Below are 20,713 nucleotides of genomic sequence, written 5' to 3'. Positions count from 1 at the left end.
ACCCGGAGAGAAGAGCAAATTGGGAAACACAGCTGAATATTCCAGCACCGCAGTGAGGAGTGCTCTAAGATAGGTAAGAGTCGGTGATTGAATTTTAAGCTGCATTTCCCAATTTCTGGAATCCTCCTACAGATCTCAGAAGGCACCCGGAGAGAAGAGCAAATTGGGAAACACAGCTGAATATTCCAACACCGCAGTGAGGAGTGCTCTAAGATAGGTAGGAGTCGGTGACTGAATATTGAGCTGTATTTCCCAATACTGTATTGGGAAATATTGGGAAATATTTCCCAATATTGGGAAATACTGTATTTCCCAATTTCTGGAATCCTCCTACAGAAGGCACCCGGAGAGAAGAGCAAATTGGGAAATACAGCTGAATATTCAAACGCAAACTTGACGCGCCTATTTGAGGGCACTCCTCACTTCTGCGTTGGAATATTCTGCCGTATTTCCCAATTTGCTCCTCTCTGAGGGTGCCTTCTGAGATGCGTAGGAGGATTCCAGACAGTGAGCCCAAGGTCGGGATTAGAACTCAGAGCCTCGGACTCCCAAGCCCGGGCTCTTTCCAACAGGAGAGATGGGAATGGCATTCCTCACTTTCCGGCTCTAACGAGTTTAGGTGGCTCAGGCCTAGTATGCTGGGTTCCTAGATAGACTTGTGTCCTTGGAAAGTTACTCCATCGGCTGTATTTAGCCCAATTCTAAACAACTCACTGAGGCTGAAGAAAATTACTCAACAATCACTCACATTTAAATGATTACAAACAACAGGGGACAGAACATTCCCTTCTGGACATTTTTCTAACCTATTCAGAACATTTTGCGTAACTGCTTCTAAAACTAATTCTATCTAAAACGCACCCCCAAATCCTAAGCAATACACATTAATAAACATCGGTGAGGTTTTCCTTAACGTCTGGCTTTCCGAAACATAACTTCTGTTCTTCTGCGAGTCTGGTTTCAGAAGACCACGATTTGGATTTCCCGGGAACTTTTACGGCTATGGGAGGCGTCCTCTTCTGAGCAGCTGGAAATGTGGTTATCCCAAGTCTGGCGAGGAAGGAAGAGGAAAACGTTGGCATTTTTCTTTCCGAAACGGACCGGAGCCGCACGTTTATGGATGTTTAGAGGAGCAGCGGGGCTCAATGGAAAGAGGACGGACTTCGGAGTCAGGGGTCACGGGCTCCGCCACTTGCCAGCTGGGCGACTTTGGGCAAGTCACTCCGCTTCTCTGGGCCTCAGTTCCCTCATCTGGAAAATGGGGATGAAGACTGGGAGCCCCCCCACGGGACAACCTGATCACCTTGTAGCCTCCCCCGCGCTTAGAACAGTGCTTTGCACATAGTAAGCACTTAATAAATGCCATCATCATTATTATTATTGTTATTAGAAGGGGGAGACAGACAACAAAGCCAAGCATATTGACAGAATAAAATCAATAGAATACATATAAAACACATGTAAAATAAATCAATAAATAGAGTAATAGGGGAGGGGGAGAGAGAGGAGGGGGCTCAGTGTGGGAAGGCCTCCCGGAGGAGGTGAGCTCTCAGTAGGGATTTGAAGGGAGGAAGAGAGGGAGATGTGAGGAGGGAGGGCATGCCGGGCCATGGGGAGGACGGGGGCCCTGCAGAGGGTCGGTCTCTCTCTCTTTCTCTCTCTTTTTCTCTCTCTTTCTCTCTCTTTTTCTCTCTCAGAGGCAGGGCCCTGCAGAGGGCCGAGAGGGCCCGGTCTCTCTTTTTCTCTCTCTTTCTCTCTCTTTCTCTCTCTTTCTCTCTCTTTTTCTCTCTCAGAGGCAGGGCCCTGCAGAGGGTCGGTCTCTCTCTTTCTCTCTCTCTCTTTTTCTCTCTCAGAGGCAGGGCCCTGCAGAGAGTCGGTCTCTCTCTCTTTTTCTCTCTCTTTCTCTCTCTTTTTCTCTCAGAGGCAGGGCCCTGCAGAGAGTCGGTCTCTCTTTTTCTCTCTCTTTCTCTCTCTTTTTCTCTCTCAGAGGCAGGGCCCTGCAGAGGGTCGGTCTCTCTCTCTTTTTCTCTCTCTTTCTCTCCCTTTTTCTCTCTCAGAGGCAGGGCCCTGCAGAGGGTCGGTCTCTCTTTTTCTCTCTCTTTCTCTCTCTTTTTCTCTCTCAGAGGCAGGGCCCTGCAGAGGGTCGGTCTCTCTCTCTTTTTCTCTCTCTTTCTCTTTTTCTCTCTCAGAGGCAGGGCCCTGCAGAGAGTCAGTCTCTCTCTCTTTTTCTCTCTCTCTCTCTCTTTTTCTCTCTCAGAGGCAGGGCCCTGCAGAGAGTCGGTCTCTCTCTCTTTTTCTCTCTCTTTCTCTCTCTTTTTCTCTCAGAGGCAGGGCCCTGCAGAGAGTCGGTCTCTCTCTTTCTCTCTCTTTCTCTCTCTTTTTCTCTCTCAGAGGCAGGGCCCTGCAGAGGGTCGGTCTCTCTCTTTCTCTCTCTCTTTCTCTTTTTCTCTCTCAGAGGCAGGGCCCTGCAGAGAGTCGGTCTCTCTCTCTTTTTCTCTCTCTTTCTCTCTCTTTTTCTCTCAGAGGCAGGGCCCTGCAGAGAGTCGGTCTCTCTCTTTCTCTCTCTTTCTCTCTCTTTTTCTCTCTCAGAGGCAGGGCCCTGCAGAGGGTCGGTCTCTCTCTTTCTCTCTCTCTCTTTTTCTCTCTCAGAGGCAGGGCCCTGCAGAGAGTCGGTCTCTCTCTCTTTTTCTCTCTCTTTCTCTCTCTTTTTCTCTCAGAGGCAGGGCCCTGCAGAGGGTCGGTCTCTCTTTTTCTCTCTCTTTCTCTCTCTTTTTCTCTCTCAGAGGCAGGGCCCTGCAGAGGGTCGGTCTCTCTTTTTCTCTCTCTTTCTCTCTCTTTTTCTCTCTCAGAGGCAGGGCCCTGCAGAGGGTCGGTCTCTCTCTCTTTTTCTCTCTCTTTCTCTCTCTTTTTCTCTCTCAGAGGCAGGGCCCTGCAGAGGGTCTCTCTCTCTTTTTCTCTCTCTTTCTCTCTCTTTTTCTCTCTCAGAGGCAGGGCCCTGCAGAGGGTCAGTCTCTCTCTTTCTCTCTCTTTCTCTCTCTTTTTCTATCTCAGAGGCAGGGCCCTGCAGAGGGTCGGTCTCTCTTTTTCTCTCTCTTTTTCTCTCTCAGAGGCAGGGCCCTGCAGAGGGTCGGTCTCTCTCTTTCTCTTTCTCTCTCTTTTCCTCTCTCAGAGGCAGGGCCCTGCAGAGGGTCGGTCTCTCTCTCTTTTTCTCTCTCTTTTTCTCTCTCTTTTTCTCTCTCTCGGCAGACGGGTAACGGCACCGCCCAGGATTGGTGGTCACCGCATCTTTTCCTAAAGATTTCCAAGGATGGAGGTTTCCTCAGCCTCCTCCGGCGGCCTAATCGCCGATCTGAAGCTCCAGCTGCCGTGGAGAGAAGCGTCCCGGCGGTGGAAGGAGACGCGAGAATCAATCAATCAATCAATCGTATTTACTGAGCGCTTACTGTGCGCGGAGCACTGTACTGAGCGCTTGGGAAGGACAAGCGAAGGAGCGGGGGTCAGGGCGAGAGAGGTGTAGATTTGAGAGGTAGTTCCCGGGCGTCTGCGTTATTTGTTGACTGGGAAATACTTGCTCATTGAGCGCTTGGGAAAGTACAGCGCAACAGAGTTAGTAGATGATGCCGGTCTCCTCCCTTCTGATAATAATAACGATGGTATTTGTTAAGCGCTTACTATGTGCTGAGCACCGCTCTAAGAGCTGGGGAGGGGGAATACAAGGTCATCAGGCCCATCTTTATTTCTCCTACTCTTGTTCCTATTTTATTCATTCATTCAATCTCTAGTTCTCCTACTCTTGTTCCTATTCATTCATTCAATCGTATTTATTGAGCGCTTACTGTGTGCGGAGCACTGGACTAAGCGCTTGGGAAGTACAAATCGGCAACATTCATTCATTCATTCAATCGTATTTATTGAGCGCTTACTGTGTGCGGAGCACTGGACTAAGCGCTTGGGAAGTACAAATCGGCAACATTCATTCATTCCATTGTATTTATTGAGTGCTTACTGTGTGCGGAGCACTGGACTAGGCGCTTGGGAAGTACAAATCGGCAACATTCATTCATTCATTCAATCGTATTTATTGAGCGCAACACAACAGGGTTAGTAGATGATGCCGGTCTCCTCCCTTCTGATGATAATAACGATGGTATTTGTTAAGCGCTTACTATGTGCCGAGCACCGTTCTAAGCGCTGGGGGGGAATACAAGGTCATCAGGCCCATCTTTATTTCTCCTACTCTTGTTCCTATTTTATTCATTCATTCAATCTTTATTTTTCCTACTCTTGTTCCTATTCATTCACTCAATCGTATTTATTGAGCGCTTACTGTGTGCAGAGCACTGGACTAAGCGCTTGGGAAGTACAAATCGGCAACATTCATTCATTCAATCGTATTTATTGAGCGCAACACAACAGAGTTAGTAGATGATGCTGGTCTCCTCCCTTCTGATGATAATAATGATGGTATTTGTTAAGCGCTTACTATGTGCCAAGCACTGTTCTAAGCGCTGGGGGGGTGAATACAAGGTCATCAGGCCCATCTTTATTTCTCGTACTCTTGTTCCTATTTGATTCATTCATTCAATCTTTATTTCTCCTACTCTTGTTCCTATTCATTCACTCAATCGTACTTATTGAGCGCTTACTGTGTGCGGAGCACTGGACTAAGCGCTTGGGAAGTACAAATCGGCAACATTCATTCATTCATTCAATCGTATTTATTGAGCGCAACACAACAGGGTTAGTAGATGATGCCGGTCTCCTCCCTTCTGATAATAATAACGATGGTATTTGTTAAGCGCTTACTATGTGCCGAGCACCGTTCTAAGCGCTGGGGGGGAATACAAGGTCATCAGGCCCATCTTGATTTCTCCTACTCTTGTTCCTATTTTATTCATTCATTCAATCGTATTTATTGAGCGCTTACTGTGTGCAGAGCACTGGACTAAGCGCTTGGGAAGTACAAATCAGCAACATTCATTCATTCAATCGTATTTATTGAGCGCTTACTGTGTGCAGAGCACTGGACTAAGTGCTTGGGAAGTACAAATCGGCAACATTCATTCATTCAATCATATTTATTGAGCGCTTACTGTGTGCAGAGCACTGGACTAAGCGCTCGGGAAGTACAAATTGGCAACATTCATTCATTCATTCAATCGTATTGAGCGCTTACTGTGTGCGGAGCACTGGACTAAGCACTTGGGAAGTACAAATTGGCAACATTCATTAAATCGTATTGAGCGCTTACTGTGTGCAGAGCACTGGACTAAGCGCTTGGGAAGTACAATCAATCGATCAATCGTATTTATTGAGCGCTTACTGTGTGCGGAGCACTGTACTAAGCGCTTGGGAAGTCCAAGTTGGCAACATATAGAGACGGTCCCTGCCCAACAGCGGGCTCGCCGTCTAGAAGCTCCTTGAGGGTAAGGGACCGTTCTGGGTTATTTTTACTCCTGTTGTTCGGTGCTCCTATATCCCTAGCACAGTGTAAACCCTCAGTTTACGCCATCAAAATATATGTATATATGTTTGTACATATTTAGTACTCTATAAATCCCCATTTTCCAGATGAGGGAACTGAGGCCCAGAGAAATGAAGCGACTTGCCCAAAGTCACAGTTGGCGGAGCCGGGATCTGAACCCACGACCTCGGACTCCAAAGCCCGGGCTCTTTCCACCGAGCCACGCTGCTTCTCCACTTTCATTCAGTCGTATTTATTGAGCGCTTACGGTGGGCAGAGCACTGGACTAAGCGCTTGGGAAGCACGAGTTGGCAACACGTAGAGACGGTCGCTACTCCACTTGTCAGCTGGGTGACTTTGGGCGAGTCACGTCACTTCTCCGTGCCTCAGTGACCTCATCTGTAAAATGGGGATGAAGACAGTGAGCCCCACGCGGGACAACCTGATGACTCTGTATCCCCCCCGGCGCTTAGAACGGTGCTTGGCGCATAGTAAGCGCTTAACAAATACCATCATTATTGTTATTAGAAGGGGGGGGAGACCAGCATCATCTACCAACTCTATCGTGTTGTGCTTTCCCGAGCGCTCAATGAAGGCCATCACTGGAAAAAGAATTCGGGACTATCCAGTCGATCATATTTATTGAGCGCTTCCTGGGTGCAGAGCACTGTACTAAGCGCTTGGGAAGTCCAAGTTGGCAACATAGAGAGACGGTCCCTACCCGACAATGGGACCGCCGGGCCCTGACCGCGCGGGAGAGGATGAGAAAACCAACACGCTTAAAGAAAATGAAAGCGGTGTCGCGGACAGCTTGCCCTTCCCCAGCACTTAGTACAGCGCTCGGCGCACGGTAAGCGCTCAATAAATACCGCTGAATGAACGAATGACACTATGATAACAGCGGATTTCCCGGAGAGGATTATCGCCTGGCCGCACGTAAGCTAGCCGGAGATGTCGTGCTCGTCGTGGGCAGGGAATAGTGTGCTCTCCTAAGCGTCGAGTACAGTGCTCCGCGCTCAGGAGGTGCTCAATAAGTACCACTGACTGATGTTATCACAGCGCTGCGGGAAACTGAATTTCTGGAAGGAGAGCTCCCAGACGGAGGTGGAAGATAGCCTTTCTCTGGACCAGTACGTATGTATTGAGCGCTTACTGCGGGCCGAACACTGTACTGAGCGCTTGGGAGAGTGCAACAGATTAGTAGAGGCGATCCCCGTCCACAGGGAGCTTACAATGTAGAAGGAACGCGGCTTTCCTCCGCTCAAAGGTTCACAGTTAGTGGCTTCGCTTTCACAACGACACTTATTTTCGAACTGTCCGAATGGAGGAAGGAGGAAACTTGAGCCCGTTGTTGGGCAGGGACCGTCTCTGTACGTTGCCAACTTGTACTTCCCAAGCGCTTAGTACAGTGCTCTGCGCACAGTGAGCGCTCAATAAAGACGACTGACTGACTGACTGAATGAATGAATGAATGTTCCATTTGCGGGGGGGGGGGAAAAAGGGAAACGTTTGCATTTCCCTATCCCGAAGCCCCGGAAGGCAAATTTAGGATTTTACGCCTGTTTCCCAATTATTCCAAACTCAGATCGCGCCAATCCCGTCTTCGACGCGAAAGACGGTCGCCTCGGCAAGATCTGACGAAGCACGTCCGGGGGGGCGAAGGTTTTAAATGAAGAAAGGACGGAAATTCGGAATATCGGTTTCGCCCGTTACCGGCTAATTGCTACTTCTTTTTTTTCCCCCTGTCTGCAAAGCCTCCAGCTGGCAGATGAAAATGCAGTAGGAGCCTCTTCGGATTTACATCGGAAGCATCGGCAGAAAGCGCTCAATAAATACGATCGATGATGATGATGATGATGATGAATCGACCCCGAGGAGCGCCGGGCGATTCGCTTTCCAGCCACGGCGTCCGGCCTGCGGGATGCCAGGCGTTTGGATTCACGAGGTGAACGTTCATTCATTCATTCATTCATTCATTCATTCAATGGTATTTATTGAGCGCTTACTGTGTGCAGAGCACTGTACTAAGCGCTTGGGAAGTACAAGTTGGCAACATAGAGAGACGGTCCCTAAGTTTCAAAGCCTTAACCGTGACTTGTACTCTCCCAAGCGCTTAGTACAGTCGGAGGGGGAACTGTAAGCTGCAATAATGATCGGGGCGTTCATTAAGCGCTTGCTATGCGCGAAGCACTGTTCTGAGCGCTGAGCAAATGCATTTTTTTTTTAGAAAGAAGAGACCGCGAGCCCCTTGAGGTCTGCTTGGCCCCATATTGGAAGGGGAAAGACTGCTTCTGTGCAGCTACACTGCCGGCTCGTTGTGGGTACGGCGGTCGTCCACCAATTCTGTCTATACTGTCCTCTCCCAAGCGCTCAGTACAGCGCACTGCACGCAGTATGCGGGCGTAAAATCGGACGGATTAACTGGTATTATTTTCAAAACACCGGTGAGCAAGCTAGATAGCCGTCTCCTAACGTAAAGACGGAAGAATCTAACCTTTCCCCTGTGGCCCCTACAACCAGCTGTCCTCGAAGCTCGGGACCGTCTCTATATGTTAACGGTTTTATAGTGCCGAGCGCTCAGTACAGTGCTCCGCACACGGTAAGCGCTCAATATGAGACTGCTTGATGCAAAGAGAAATGGGTGGCCATTGACGATTTCTGAGGAGGTGGAGGGGAGATGTGTGCAGAGTCAGATCAGGCAGAGGAGCTGGGTTCTAATCCCGGCTGTCCGCTGTGTGACCTCGGGCAGGTCACTTCACTTCTCTGGACCTCAGTTCCCTCATCTGCAGAATGGGGATTCGGGACCCGTTCTCCCTCGTACTTGAGCCGTGAGCCTCGTGCGGGACCCGGTCATCTTGTACCTACCCCAGCGCCTAGTACAGTGCTTGGCGCATAGTAAGTACTTAACAACTGCCACGATCATCATCATCAGCAGCAGTAGTAATATTACTAGGGCAACATTTTGGAAAATATTCCGGATACAGAGTGATATTTGGGCTGGAGAGGAGGGAGGCAGGGAGGTCAGCGGGTTATGACAAGATCCTTGCTGGATGGAGGAGAAAGGGCAGATTGAGGAAATGTCACGGGGGAAAATATGCGGCATTTAGCTCCGCCAGCCGGCTCCGCCACATGTCTGCTGTGTGCCCTTGGGCAAGTCATTTAACTTCTCTGAGCCTCAGTTACCTCATCTGTAAAATGGGATTAAGACTGTGAGCCCCACGTCGGACGACCTGATCACTTTGTATCCCCCCCCAGCGCTTAGAACAGTGCTTTGCACATAGTAAGCGCTTAACAAATGCCAACATTATTATTATTATCATAACCTCTTTGTGGGAGTTGAGAGTGAGCAAAGAGCGCGGGTTCCTATCACGGTTGCAGATTTGGGAGACGGGGAGAATGGTGGTGTCATCCCCACCTACCTTCTTCCTCCTCCTCCTCTTTCCCTTAGTACAGTGCCAAGCGCTTAGTACAGTGCTCTGCACACAGTAAGCCCTCAATAAATGCGATTGATTGATTTCCCCCCGACTTTTTCTGTCCCTCTTCCTTTCTCCTCTTCCTTCTTTCTCCTTTGTTTCTTCTTCCCCCCCCGCAACCTTTTCCTTTCCCTCTCCCACCTCCTCCCTCCTGAGCCCGCTGTCGGGTAGGGACCGTCTCTATACGTCTCCGTCTTGTACTTCATCGTCATCATCATCAATCGTATGATGATGACGGTGAAGTACAAGACGGAGGCGTATAGAGACGGTCCCTCTATACTTCCCAAGCGCTTAGTACAGTGCTTTGCGCACAGCAAGTGCTCAATAAATACGATTGAATGAATGAATGAATACGAGTGATTGAATGAACGAATGAATAAAGTGGGAGTCGTGTCCTTATAAAACTCCACGCTGAGGAAAACCCGCGCTGCAGCATTCCCCCATCCCGGCTCCGACGCGGCCAACGTGTAGCCCGCCGGGCTCGCGCGGCTGGACAAATGTTCCCGAACGACGCTCCGGCCGCAACGCGGAGCGAAGACGCGGGTCACGGCGGGACGGCCTTCTGCCGACCTGAACCGAGAGGCGGCCCTTTTCCGCGTGACGCTGCCGGCCCGCGCCGCGTTTCCGTCGCTCCCACGACGGAGGCCTCGCTCTGGTTACAACCCGAAACCGGATCCGGGACTTCCCGCCTTCTTTCTTCCACCTCGGAGCGTCGGAAAAACACGCGGCGCGTGGCCTCCGAGGGTCAGGGGCCTCCGGGGGACCGGAGGAGGAAGAAGAGGGGATCCGGACCGCTGCTTACCTCGGCCGCGGGAGGCCGGGAGGTACGGCGATCCCGCTAGGTGTAGCGGCGCAAAATTGTACGTCGAGGTGATGGCCTTGAACAGCTGAAAGACATAACGGGAGGAATTGGGATCTCTTATGGGCGGCCGCCGAGGAAAGGTTGACGGTGAAGAAAGCTCTCGGTAGGTAAGGTGATTTTAGGAATAAACGAGCAGCGGGCGATTGCTTCTCCCCGCCGTTTCTTCCTAACTTGCGGTAGCTCTCCCACCGGGCGGGGTTAGGACCACCACCCGTCCCCCGACGCCCAAATCCGACATCTATTTCTTTGCACATATTTATTACTCTATTTATTTGCACATATCTATTCTATTTATTTGATTTTGTTAGTGTGTTTGGTTTTGTTGTCCGTCTCCCCCTTTTAGACTGTGAGCCCACTGTCGGGTAGGGACTGTCTCTATATGTTCCCAAGCGCTTAGTCCAGTGCTCTGCACATAGTAAGCGCTCAATAAATACGATTGATTGATTGATTGCACGGAAGGCTGACTTTCGACAGACTGTAGCAAAGGCACGCCCTGCCTCTCCCGTCTCTCCGCTTTGCCTGGTTTCCGCGGGAATCCGGATTCGGGGGGGAGACTCCGGGCCAACCCGCCGGACCAATCAGTCATATTTATTGAGCGCTTACTATGTGCAGAGCACTGGACTAAGCGCTTGGGAAGTCCAAATTGGCAACATATAGAGACAGGCCCTACCCAACAGTGGGCTCACAGTCTAAAAGATGCTTTCAAAGGCCGGTGATCTGGAGAGCGGGAGAAATGGGGATGAGGAGAGCCTGACGGATAACGAACCTTGCCGGTCAAAGGGGATTTTAGTAGGCCTGATGACTTGATAAATAATAATAATGGTATTTGTTAAGCGCTTCCTGTGTGCAAAGCACTGATCTGGGCTCTGCGATCTTGGGCTTAACGTCATTGTGCCTCAGTTTCCTCATCTGTAAAACGGTTCAAAACTTCTCCGCTCAGGCTGTGAGCCCCACGTGGGGCGGGGACCGGGTCCGACCTGATCATCTCGCGCCTGCCCCAGCGCTTAGTGCAGTGCTTGGCACGTAGTAAACGCTTAACAAATGCCACAGTTCTTATTTTTGGGAGTAAGGGTATCTAGTAAGTGCTTACTGTGTGCACGGTTATTTTGGAAACCGTTTACAAAGCGGAAACTTTATCATTATGGGGTTTCCTAAGCACTTATCATACGCTACGTGCTGGGATAGAGACGCAACAATCCCACTGCAGCCCCAATCTCTGTCCCACAGGAGGCTCCCAATCGAAGAGGGAGAAAGAGCAATGGAAAGAGCCCGGGCTTTGGAGTCCGAGGTCATGGGTTCAAATCCCGGCCCCGTCACCTCACTTCTCTGTTTCCTCATCTGGAAAATGGGGATGAAGACCGGGAGCCCCCCCACCGTGGGACAACCCGATCACCTCGTAACCTCCCCAGCGCTTAGAACGGTGCCTGGCACATAGTAGGCACCTAATAAATGCCATCATTATCTGGCCCCTTTTTCCCAGATGGGGTAACTGAGGCCCAGAAAGGTTAAGTGACTGGCCCGAAGTCACACAGCAGGCCAGCGGCCCAACTGGTTTTAGAACCCGGAGCCGACCACCAGGCCACGTCGTGGTAGAAATCAAAGCCGACCGCCGTGAAGAGCTGATCGGGCGACGAGGAATTTTTCATCCGACGGCGAGGCGTTCAAAGAAATTGGAATTCCTTTACCACGCGAAACAAGAGCTGGGATTTTGAAGATCATTGATATAAATCTTCACCAGAGAAGCGGCGGGGCTCGGGGGAAAGAGCCCGGGCCCTGGAGTTCGAGGCCACGGGTTCGAATCCCGGCTCCGCCGCTTGGCAGCTGGGTGACTCTGGTCGCTTCACTTCTCTGGGCCTCAGTCACCTCATCTGGAAAATGGGGAGGGAGACGGTGAGCCCCCCGCGGGGCAGGCCGATCACCTTGTAAGCTCCCCAGCGCTTAGAACGTAGTAAGCGCTTAATAAATGCCGTTATTATTATTACTCTCAAATGAGAAGTAATACGAGAAGCAGCGCGGCTCAGCGGAAAGAGCCCGGGCTTTGGAGTCCGAGGTCATGGGTTCAAATCCCGGCCCCACCACTCGTCAGCCGGGTGACTTTGGGCAAGTCACTTCACTTCTCCGGGCCTCAGTTACCTTGTCTGGAAAATGGGGATTAACACCGTGAGCCCCCCGGGGGACAACCTGATCATCTTGTAAATGCCCCAGCGCTTAGAACATCTCTTGGCACGTAGTAAGCGCTTAATAAATGCCGTTATTATTATTACTCTCAAATGAGAAGTAATATGAGAAGCAGCGTGGCTCAGTGGAAAGAGCCCGGGCTTTGGAGCCTGAGGTCATGGGTTCAAATCCCGGCCCCACCACTTGTCAGCTGGGTGACTTTGGGCCAGTCACTTCACTTCTCCGGGCCTCAGTTACCTCATCTGGAAAGTGGGGATTAACACCGTGAGCCCCACGGGGGACAACCTGATCATCTTGTAAATTCCCCAGCGCTTAGAACATCTCTTGGCACGTAGTAAGCACTTAATAAATGCCGTTATTATTATTACTCTCAAATGAGAAGTAATATGAGAAGCAGCGTGGCTCAGTGGAAAGAGCCCGGGCTTTGGAGTCCGAGGTCATGGGTTCAAATCCCGGCTCCACCACTCGTCAGCCGGGTGACTTTGGGCAAGTCACTTCACTTCTCCGGGCCTCAGTTACCTCGTCTGGAAAATGGGGATTAACACCGTGAGCCCCCCGGGGGACAACCTGATCATCTTGTAAATTCCCCAGCGCTTGGAACATCTCTTGGCACGTAGTAAGCGCTTAATAAATGCCGTGATTATTATTACTCTCAAATGAGAAGTAATACGAGAAGCAGCGTGGCTCAGTGGAAAGAGCCCGGGCTTTGGAGTCCGAGGTCATGGGTTCAAATCCCGGCCCCACCACTCGTCAGCCGGGTGACTTTGGGCAAGTCACTTCACTTCTCCGGGCCTCAGTTACCTCGTCTGGAAAGTGGGGATTAACACCGTGAGCCCCCCGGGGGACAACCTGATCATCTTGTAAATGCCCCATGCGCTTAAAACAGTGCTCTGCACGTAGTAAGCGCTTAATAAATGCCATTATTATTATTAAATAGTAAATGCCACTATTATCATTATTAAATAATAAATGCCATTATTATTATTAAATAAAAATAAATGACATTATTATTAAATAATAAATGCCATTATTATTATTATTATTATTATTATTTTAATTTTTATTATTTTCAAAAGCGAAGGTGGAAGAAATGAGCAGCTCGTTAAAACGGGCCGGCCAGCCGACTCACCTGTAATACCTTCGGTGGAACTTCAGGCAGGAGCTGTTCAAGTTGCCTTAAGGATGCTTTCACCAGCCGGTACAGTGACGGAGCCTGATACAGCATCATCTGAGCCACCAAGGGATTGACGCATGGAAAACTAAGCAGGAATTCTTCCTCCTGGGATAGAGACAGATTTCCAAAAGAGTGAGCGCGGGGGCCTCTTCAGAAACCCCCACAGCTCGGCCGACTTGGCGAGTCGAAGAAGGCCCGGGTGATCGGCACCATTAAAGAAGGCATTCAGCCGCATCTGTTGAGCGCGAGCACTGGACTAAGCGCTTGGAAAGTACAATTCGGCAACAGGTAGGGACACGGTCCCTACCCGACGACGGCCAGTACGGAGTGGGAAAGGGGAGAGGTTGGAGCCGGGGCGAGGAGACGGGAGGCCCGAGGAAAGCGGCGGCCATCAGGTCGCCCGAAATCCCGTCGTCTCGGGAGGGGCCGGAAGAGGGGATGAAAATAATAATAATAATGGCATTTGTTAAGCGCTTACTATGTGCAAAGCACTGTTCTAAGCGCTGGGAGGGGAATACAATGGGATCAATGGGATTTGAACCCGTGACCTCAGACTCCAAAGCCCGGGCTCTTTCCGCTGAGCCGCACCGCTGCTTCTCCTGTGCAAAGCGCTCGGGCGAGGGCAGTGTAATGATACAACAGACACAATCCCCGTCCACAACGAGGCTTTTAGACTGTGAGCCCACTGTTGGGTACGGACCGTCTCTATACGTTGCCAAATTGTACTTCCCAAGCGCTTAGTACAGTGCTCTGCACACAGTAAGCGCTCAATAAATACGATTGATGATGATGATGATGAACGAGCTTACGGTCTAGACGGGGGGGATGAGTTGACTCCGGATAGGCCGGATGACCCCAGGGACAACGGGAAAAGGTCATTCCAGCAATCCGCCTTGCCCGTTGGGACTATTCATTCATTCAATCGTATTTATTGAGCGCTCACTGTGTGCAGAGCACTGTACTAAGCGCTTGGGAAGTCCAAGTCGGCAACATGGAGAGACAGCGGGCTCACAGACTATGAATGAATAGGAGTTCCATAGTCAGTCAATCATATTTAATAATAATAATAATGGTATTTGTTAAGCGCTTACTATGTGCCAAGCGCTAGTCTAAGCACTGGGGTGCTAGTGAGGTTGTCCCATGTGGGGCTCACAAGTCTTAATCCCCATTTCCCAGATGAGGTAACTGAGGCCCAGAGAATGAAGTGACTGGCCCCAAGTCACACAGCCGGTAAGCGGCGGAGCCGGGGTTCGAACCCACGACCTCTGGCTCCCAAGCCCGGGCTCTTTCCACGGAGCCACGCTGCTACTCCAAGGACTATGAATGAATAGGAGTTCCATAGTCAGTCAATCATATTTATTATTATTAATAATATAATAATATTAATAATATAATAATTATATTATAATTATATTATATTATAATTATACTATAATTAATAATAATAATAATGGTATTTGTTAAGCACTTATTATGTGCCAAGCACTGTTCTAAGCGCTGGGGTAGATACAAGCTAGTGAGGTTGTCCCACGTGGGGCTCACAAGTCTTTATCCCCATTTTCCAGATGAGATAACTGAGGCCCGGAGAATGAAGTGACTTGCCCCAAGTCACACAGCCGGTAAGCGGCGGAGCCGGGATTCGAACCCACGACCTCTGGCTCCCAAGCCCGGGCTCTTTCCACGAAGCCACGCTGCTTCTCCTATCGAGCGCTTCCTGCGCACAGAGTGCTGTACTAAGCGCTTGGGAGAGTACAACACAGAACAGAGGAACAGCGGGGCTCAGCGGAAAGAGCCCAGGCTTGGGAGTCAGAGGTCACGGGTTCGAATCCCGGCTCCGCCACTTGTCTGCTGTGTGACCTTGGGCAAGTCACTTAACTTCTCTGGGCCTCAGTTCCCTCATCTGTCAAATGGGGATGAAGACTGTGAGCCCCACGCGGGATAACCTGCTCACCTCGTGTCCTCCCCAGCGCTTAGAACAGTGCTTCGCACATAGTAAGCGCTTAACAAATGCTGTTATTATTATTATTAGGCACATTCCCTCTCACACTGTACTCTCCTAAGTGCTTAGTACAGTGCATTGCACACAGTAAGCGCTCAATGAATACGATTGAATGAACGAATGAGCGTCTGCAGGTTGCTCATGTTAACAGGAGGAAAAAAATCACGAAAATCCACATTTTCCTCTCAGTCCAAACTGCTGCCATGAAGCGCTTATCTTACTCTGGCTTTATTATTGCACCCGCTTCATCATCGGTGGTAGTTATTGAGCACTTACCGTGTGCCGAGCACTGTATTAAGTGCTAAAGCGTGGCTCAGGGGAAAGAGCCCGGCCTTGGGAGCCCGAGGTCATGGGTTCAAATCCCGACTCCGCCAATAGTCAGCTGTGTGACTTTGGGCAAGTCACTTCGCTTCTCTGGGCCTCAGTTCCCTCATCTGGAAAATGGGGATGAAGACGGGGAGCGCCCCGTGGGACAACCCGATCACCTTGTATCCCCTCCAGCGCTTAGAACGGTGCTTTTAATTTTATTTTTATTTTTAGAGAAGCAGCGTGGCTCAGTGGAAAGAGCCCGGGCTTGGGCATCAGAGGTCACGGATTCCTTCCTCTCCCCCTCTCCACCTCCCCCATCTTTCCTCCTTCCCCTCCCCACAGCACCTGTATATATGTATATATGTTTGTACATATTTATTACTCTATTTATTTATTTTACTTGTACATATCTATTCTATTTATTTGATTTTGTTAGTCTGTTTGGTTTTGTTCTCTGTCTCCCCCCTTTTAGACTGGGAGCCCACTGTTGGGTAGGGACTGGCTCTAGATGTTGCCAACTTGGACTTCCCAAGCGCTTAGTCCAGTGCTCTGCACGCAGTAAGCGCTCAATAAATACGATTGATTGATTGATTGATTAGCTGTGTGACTTTGGGCAAGTCACTTCACTTCTCTGGGCCTCAGCGACCTCGTCTGGAAAATGGGGATTAAGTCTGTGAGCCCCACATGGGACAACTTGATTACCTTGTATCTACCCCGGTGCTTAGAACAGTGCTTTGCACATAGTAAGCGCTTAATAAATGCCATCGTTATTATTATTATTATTATTATTATCATTATTATTCTCTGGGCCTCAGTGACCTCATCTGGAAAATGGGGATTAAGTCTGTGAGCCCCACATGGGACAACTTGATTACCTTGTATCTACCCCCGTGCTTAGAACAGTGCTTTGCACATAGTAAGCACTTAATAAATGCCATCATTATTATTATTATTATTATTATTATTATTATTATTCTCTGGGCCTCAGTGACCTCATCTGGAAAATGGGGATTAAGTCTGTGAGCCCCACATGGGACGACTTGCTTACCTTGTATCTACCCCGGCGCTTAGAACGGTGCTTTGCACATAGTTAGCGCTTAATAAATGCCATCGTTCTTATTATTATTCTCTGGGCCTCAGTGACCTCATCTGGAAAACGAGGATGAAGACCGTGAGCCCCCCGTGGGGCCACCTGATCCTCTTGTAACATATTTGCACATGGCGCACATATGTGCCCACTTTGCACATAGCAAGCGCTTAACAAATGCCATCAATATTATTATTATTATAAATACGATTGAATGAATGAAGACGTTTTGTACCACTCTTGAGAATATATTAAACCTTGTATCCCCCCAGCGCTTAGAACAGTGCTTTGTACGTAGTAAGCGCTTAACAAATACCATTATTATTATTATTATTATTATTATTATCATTATTATTGTAACCTCCCCAGCGCTTAGAACAGTGCTGGGCCCATAGTAAGCGCTCAACAAACGCCGTCGTCCTCATTACGATGAAGCGGTGATAAAACACAGACCTTACTTAGTGAAGGGGAGAGCCAGGATTTGTCCAGAAACTCGAAAACGCTCCTCGAAGAGGTTGTCAGAATCTGGTCAGCAATCTGACGAGTCAGTGTGGCCGCTTCTTTCGCTTCCGGCACAAGAACAAGCTAAAAATATACGTTTTCACGTGTTTAATCACAGGTTAGAACGAGGAGCGCGGCATCGCGTCACCCAGTAGCCTGCAATCAGGACGGGAAACTAGAAAACAGGGAGGTGGTTCGGAATCAGTCTAAGAAAGCCAAATCCCCTGAAATACATTTGGGAACACTGATCTGCCTGGGACTTATCATCATTTTTAATTTCCCAACGCCTCACTGCGGTGTGACGACCTTGAAACGGACTTTCTTTCCCGAGCCGCGGCAACTCGCCTCCCTTTCCGTTCTTAGGCCGCGGAACCCTTAGTAACTAGAGCCTCGGGGCGACATCCACCCGAAGGAAGGGGAATAATAATAACAAATAATGATGGCTTTTATTAAGCGCTTACTATGTGCAAAGCACTGCTATTTCTACAAGTGGGGAATCGAAAGGGAGCTGCGCAGAAATAGGGAATAAAGGACAAAGTCCTACTTTCAGATGCATTTCTTTTTTGACAGACATTTTTTTTTTTTTGGTCCAGTAATGCCCACGCGCAGCCCACTAATTAAGTTACTCCAACGAGCCCCCTCTACGTTAGGGGAAATAACATCTTGAATCTCAACGAGGATTTTATTTTTCCTCTAGAATTTACCCGATTCAAACGAACTGTGGCATTCTTCCCCCCAGCCAAGATTACACTCCCATCAGCAATGCCTTCCAAGATTTGGAGGACAAGGGAGCAATCTCCCCCAGAACTCCTGACAACATCCCTGATGACAGCCTGCTTCCCACAGGAAAGTGGGATGCGTGAGGCCGATTTAGTTTAATTTAGCTTCGACTGCCATCCGAAATTTGCTCCAGCATTTTTGGAGACGGCTTTATTTTATTTTTTACTGGTGCTCGTCGAGTGCTTACTGCGTGCCGCGCAGTGTGCTAAGCGCCAGGGAAGATACAAACTAATCAGGTTGGACGCAGTCCCTGCCCCACTGGGGGCTCCCAGCCTTAAGCGCCATTTCACAGATGAGATAACTGAGGCCAAGAGAAGGTAAGCGGCTTGCCCAAGGCCACACGGCAAGCAACTGACAGAGCCGGGATTAGAACCCAGGTCCTTCGCCTGTGGACTATCCGTGCTTCTCATGCTACTTTTCTGCTGCACGGGGTATTCATCCGATCGATGAATTCTTTGCCTATCTGGAGAGTTGAGTGTGGGCATTATTTTGGATTGTTAGTTAAATAATAATAATAATAATGGCATTTATTAAGCGCTTACTATGTGCAAAGCGCTGTTCTAAGCGCTGGGGTAGATACAAGGTAATCAAGTTGTCCCACGGGGGGCTCACAGACTTAATCCCCATTTTCCAGATGAAGAAATATCCAGTTAAAGAAATACCTTCACTTCCACTTCTTCAGTTTTCATCCAGGGTGAAACCAAAGATGCATGAAGGACTGCTAGGTGGCGGAGAATATTTTCTGAGAGGCAGAACCTACAATTCAGTCACCGGTAGTTACTGAGCATCGAACTAAACGTTTGGGAGAGTACAGTACAATTACTGGAGGAGCTTGAAAATAGGAGGACGTTATCCCGCCGCTGCTCATTCAGCGTCTGAACGTGTCAGAGAATATTCCTCTCACGCTCCCTCTGTAACGTTCCGGCATCTTCTCGTTAGGCAAAGATGGCATAACGACCTCAAAAACTCACTCACCGTCACGCTTAACGCAGGCCACTGATCAGGCGCAGAGCGACGCGGCGACGGACACCCGAACGAAAAGCAGCCTGAAATCCTGCTCCTCCAGCCCCAGCTCCCTACGGCAGTTGCGTCGTGGCCAGGTTCGCCTGCCTCACGTTTTCCCAAACGCCGTCCTCCCGCTCCGTCGTCTACATTCTCACCCTCTCCGGCTCTCGAGAGGTCTCCCGCCTTTTCTCTAGCTCCAACCTCCTCATCTGTGCCCCGCAACCCAGACCCTCGCGTCGCTTGAAAGTAATCGCTCCCATCCTTTCCCCCTTCCCTTAGGGCCACGGTCAACCTCCGATTCTCCGCCGGCACCTTCTCCCCTGCTCAACTCTCTCCCGAACTAAGAAAGGCCAATTTTGCATCCCGCTACGCCCTCCGGGTATTGTTCCCAGTTGTGGCCAAATTCTCGGAACAGCTGGCAGAAGCCCGCGCTTACTCTCCACCAACTGTCCTCTCGACTCATTGGGCGTTAATGATGTTAACGGATTCCCTTAGCATTTTAAATCCAAGGTCAGTTAAGTGCTTAGAGGGTCTTTTATGAGATTCCATCTGTTTAATCTTGAGCGACGACCGAAAACACGATCAGAAAACGGAAAAGACCCTCTCTCGGTCTCCGGAAGCGAAGACGTAACTTTTGCTTTGGGAAGCACATTCGCGAATCGATTCTCCGACTCTCAAGATCAATGAACGTGCCGGCGGAAACTGGGATGAGTAATCAAAACGGCCTGCCTCCTTAGCTCTTTTCAATTTCCGTAAAAGCACTGATGACCTTAAACTGAAAATGGAAAATCTCGCTAAGTCATTCTCCCCGCTTAAACCATTTCTCTGACTTCATGACATGGCAACAGAGAAAAAAAATGCTTACTTACCCTGAATGCTGTTTCTCTTTGGGATAGAAAATGATCCAGAAGTTGGTGTACTGAACCGATAGAGCTATCACTTTCAACATGATGTTATCCGGGGCCCCCGGACAATTTAATTCCTCCATGTCCTACGAGAAAATGAACGAAAGAAGAGGCCTGATCGATCCGGCTTCTACCGGCAGAGTCCGAGGATTCATGAATCGCTTTTCTCTTCATTGAAGTTTCTTTTCTTGACTGCTAGCTTGCCTTACCTGAAGGATTATGGCGGTGTCCACGTCGACGGTCACCAGCACGTAGCGATCTGGAGTTTCGAGGCACTGTAACGCTTCGCTGCAAGGTCTCTCCCATAAAGTGATATCATAGCTTAAGAAAAAGGAATTTGGAAAGTTTACGTGCTAAACCGTGAAGGAAAGATTTTGTCCTACGGCTTGGTTGAATTCCATTAGGTCGTGAATTCCTGGGGGGCGGGGATCGTGTCTACCGACTCGACTGCGTTCATTCATTCATCCGCATCTATTAAGCGCTTACTGTGTGCAGAGCGCTGTACTAAGTGCCTGGGAAAGTACGCTACAGCAATGAACAGTGACGATCCCCGCCCACCGCGAGCTCACATTCATTCAATCATTCAGTCGTACTTCTTGAGCGCTTACTGTGTGCAGAGCACTGTACTAAGCGCTTGGGAAGTACAAGTTGGCAACATATAGAGATAGTCCCTACCCAACAGTGGGCTCACAGTCTAGAAACATTCGAGAGGGGCTCAGTACGGTACCGTGCACACAGTAAGCGCTCGCAAAATACCGCCGATTAAGTTCCGAAACTCCCTAATGGAGTGGGGCGGCGCTTGGTGGCCCAAATGGTCCGCTTTCCTGCGGGAAAGCGGGATGGCCCAGTGGATAGAGCAGGGGCTTGGGTGTCGGCGGGACCCGGCTCCTAATCCCGGCTCCGCCGCCCCTCTGCCGAGTGACCCTGAGCAAGTCGCTTCACTTCTCTGTGCCTCAGTTCCCTCGTCTATAAACCA

The 20,713-nt window shown here is 49.6% G+C and overlaps 1 protein-coding gene across 1 annotated transcript in view; it reads right to left on the bottom strand.

The window, feature by feature from the left end:
• Positions 1–405: 405 nt before the first annotated feature.
• The window catches only part of SHOC1 (shortage in chiasmata 1), a 105,457-nt gene continuing 85,149 nt past the window's right edge, over positions 406–20,713 (bottom strand). The window contains exons 23-29 of the mRNA XM_038770260.1: positions 19,947–20,058; positions 19,702–19,823; positions 18,490–18,583; positions 17,000–17,131; positions 13,107–13,256; positions 9,740–9,824; positions 406–1,050 (exon numbers count right to left, since the gene is read on the bottom strand). Coding sequence (XP_038626188.1) covers positions 1,040–1,050; positions 9,740–9,824; positions 13,107–13,256; positions 17,000–17,131; positions 18,490–18,583; positions 19,702–19,823; positions 19,947–20,058 — 706 coding nt within the window. The 3' untranslated portion in view covers positions 406–1,039. The remainder of the gene's footprint in view (positions 1,051–9,739; positions 9,825–13,106; positions 13,257–16,999; positions 17,132–18,489; positions 18,584–19,701; positions 19,824–19,946; positions 20,059–20,713) is intronic.

This window comes from Tachyglossus aculeatus, chromosome X3, assembly GCF_015852505.1.
Source record: "Tachyglossus aculeatus isolate mTacAcu1 chromosome X3, mTacAcu1.pri, whole genome shotgun sequence".
In the NCBI taxonomy this organism is placed as follows: domain Eukaryota; kingdom Metazoa; phylum Chordata; class Mammalia; order Monotremata; family Tachyglossidae; genus Tachyglossus; species Tachyglossus aculeatus.
This window is presented reverse-complemented; position numbering and strand designations above follow the sequence as displayed.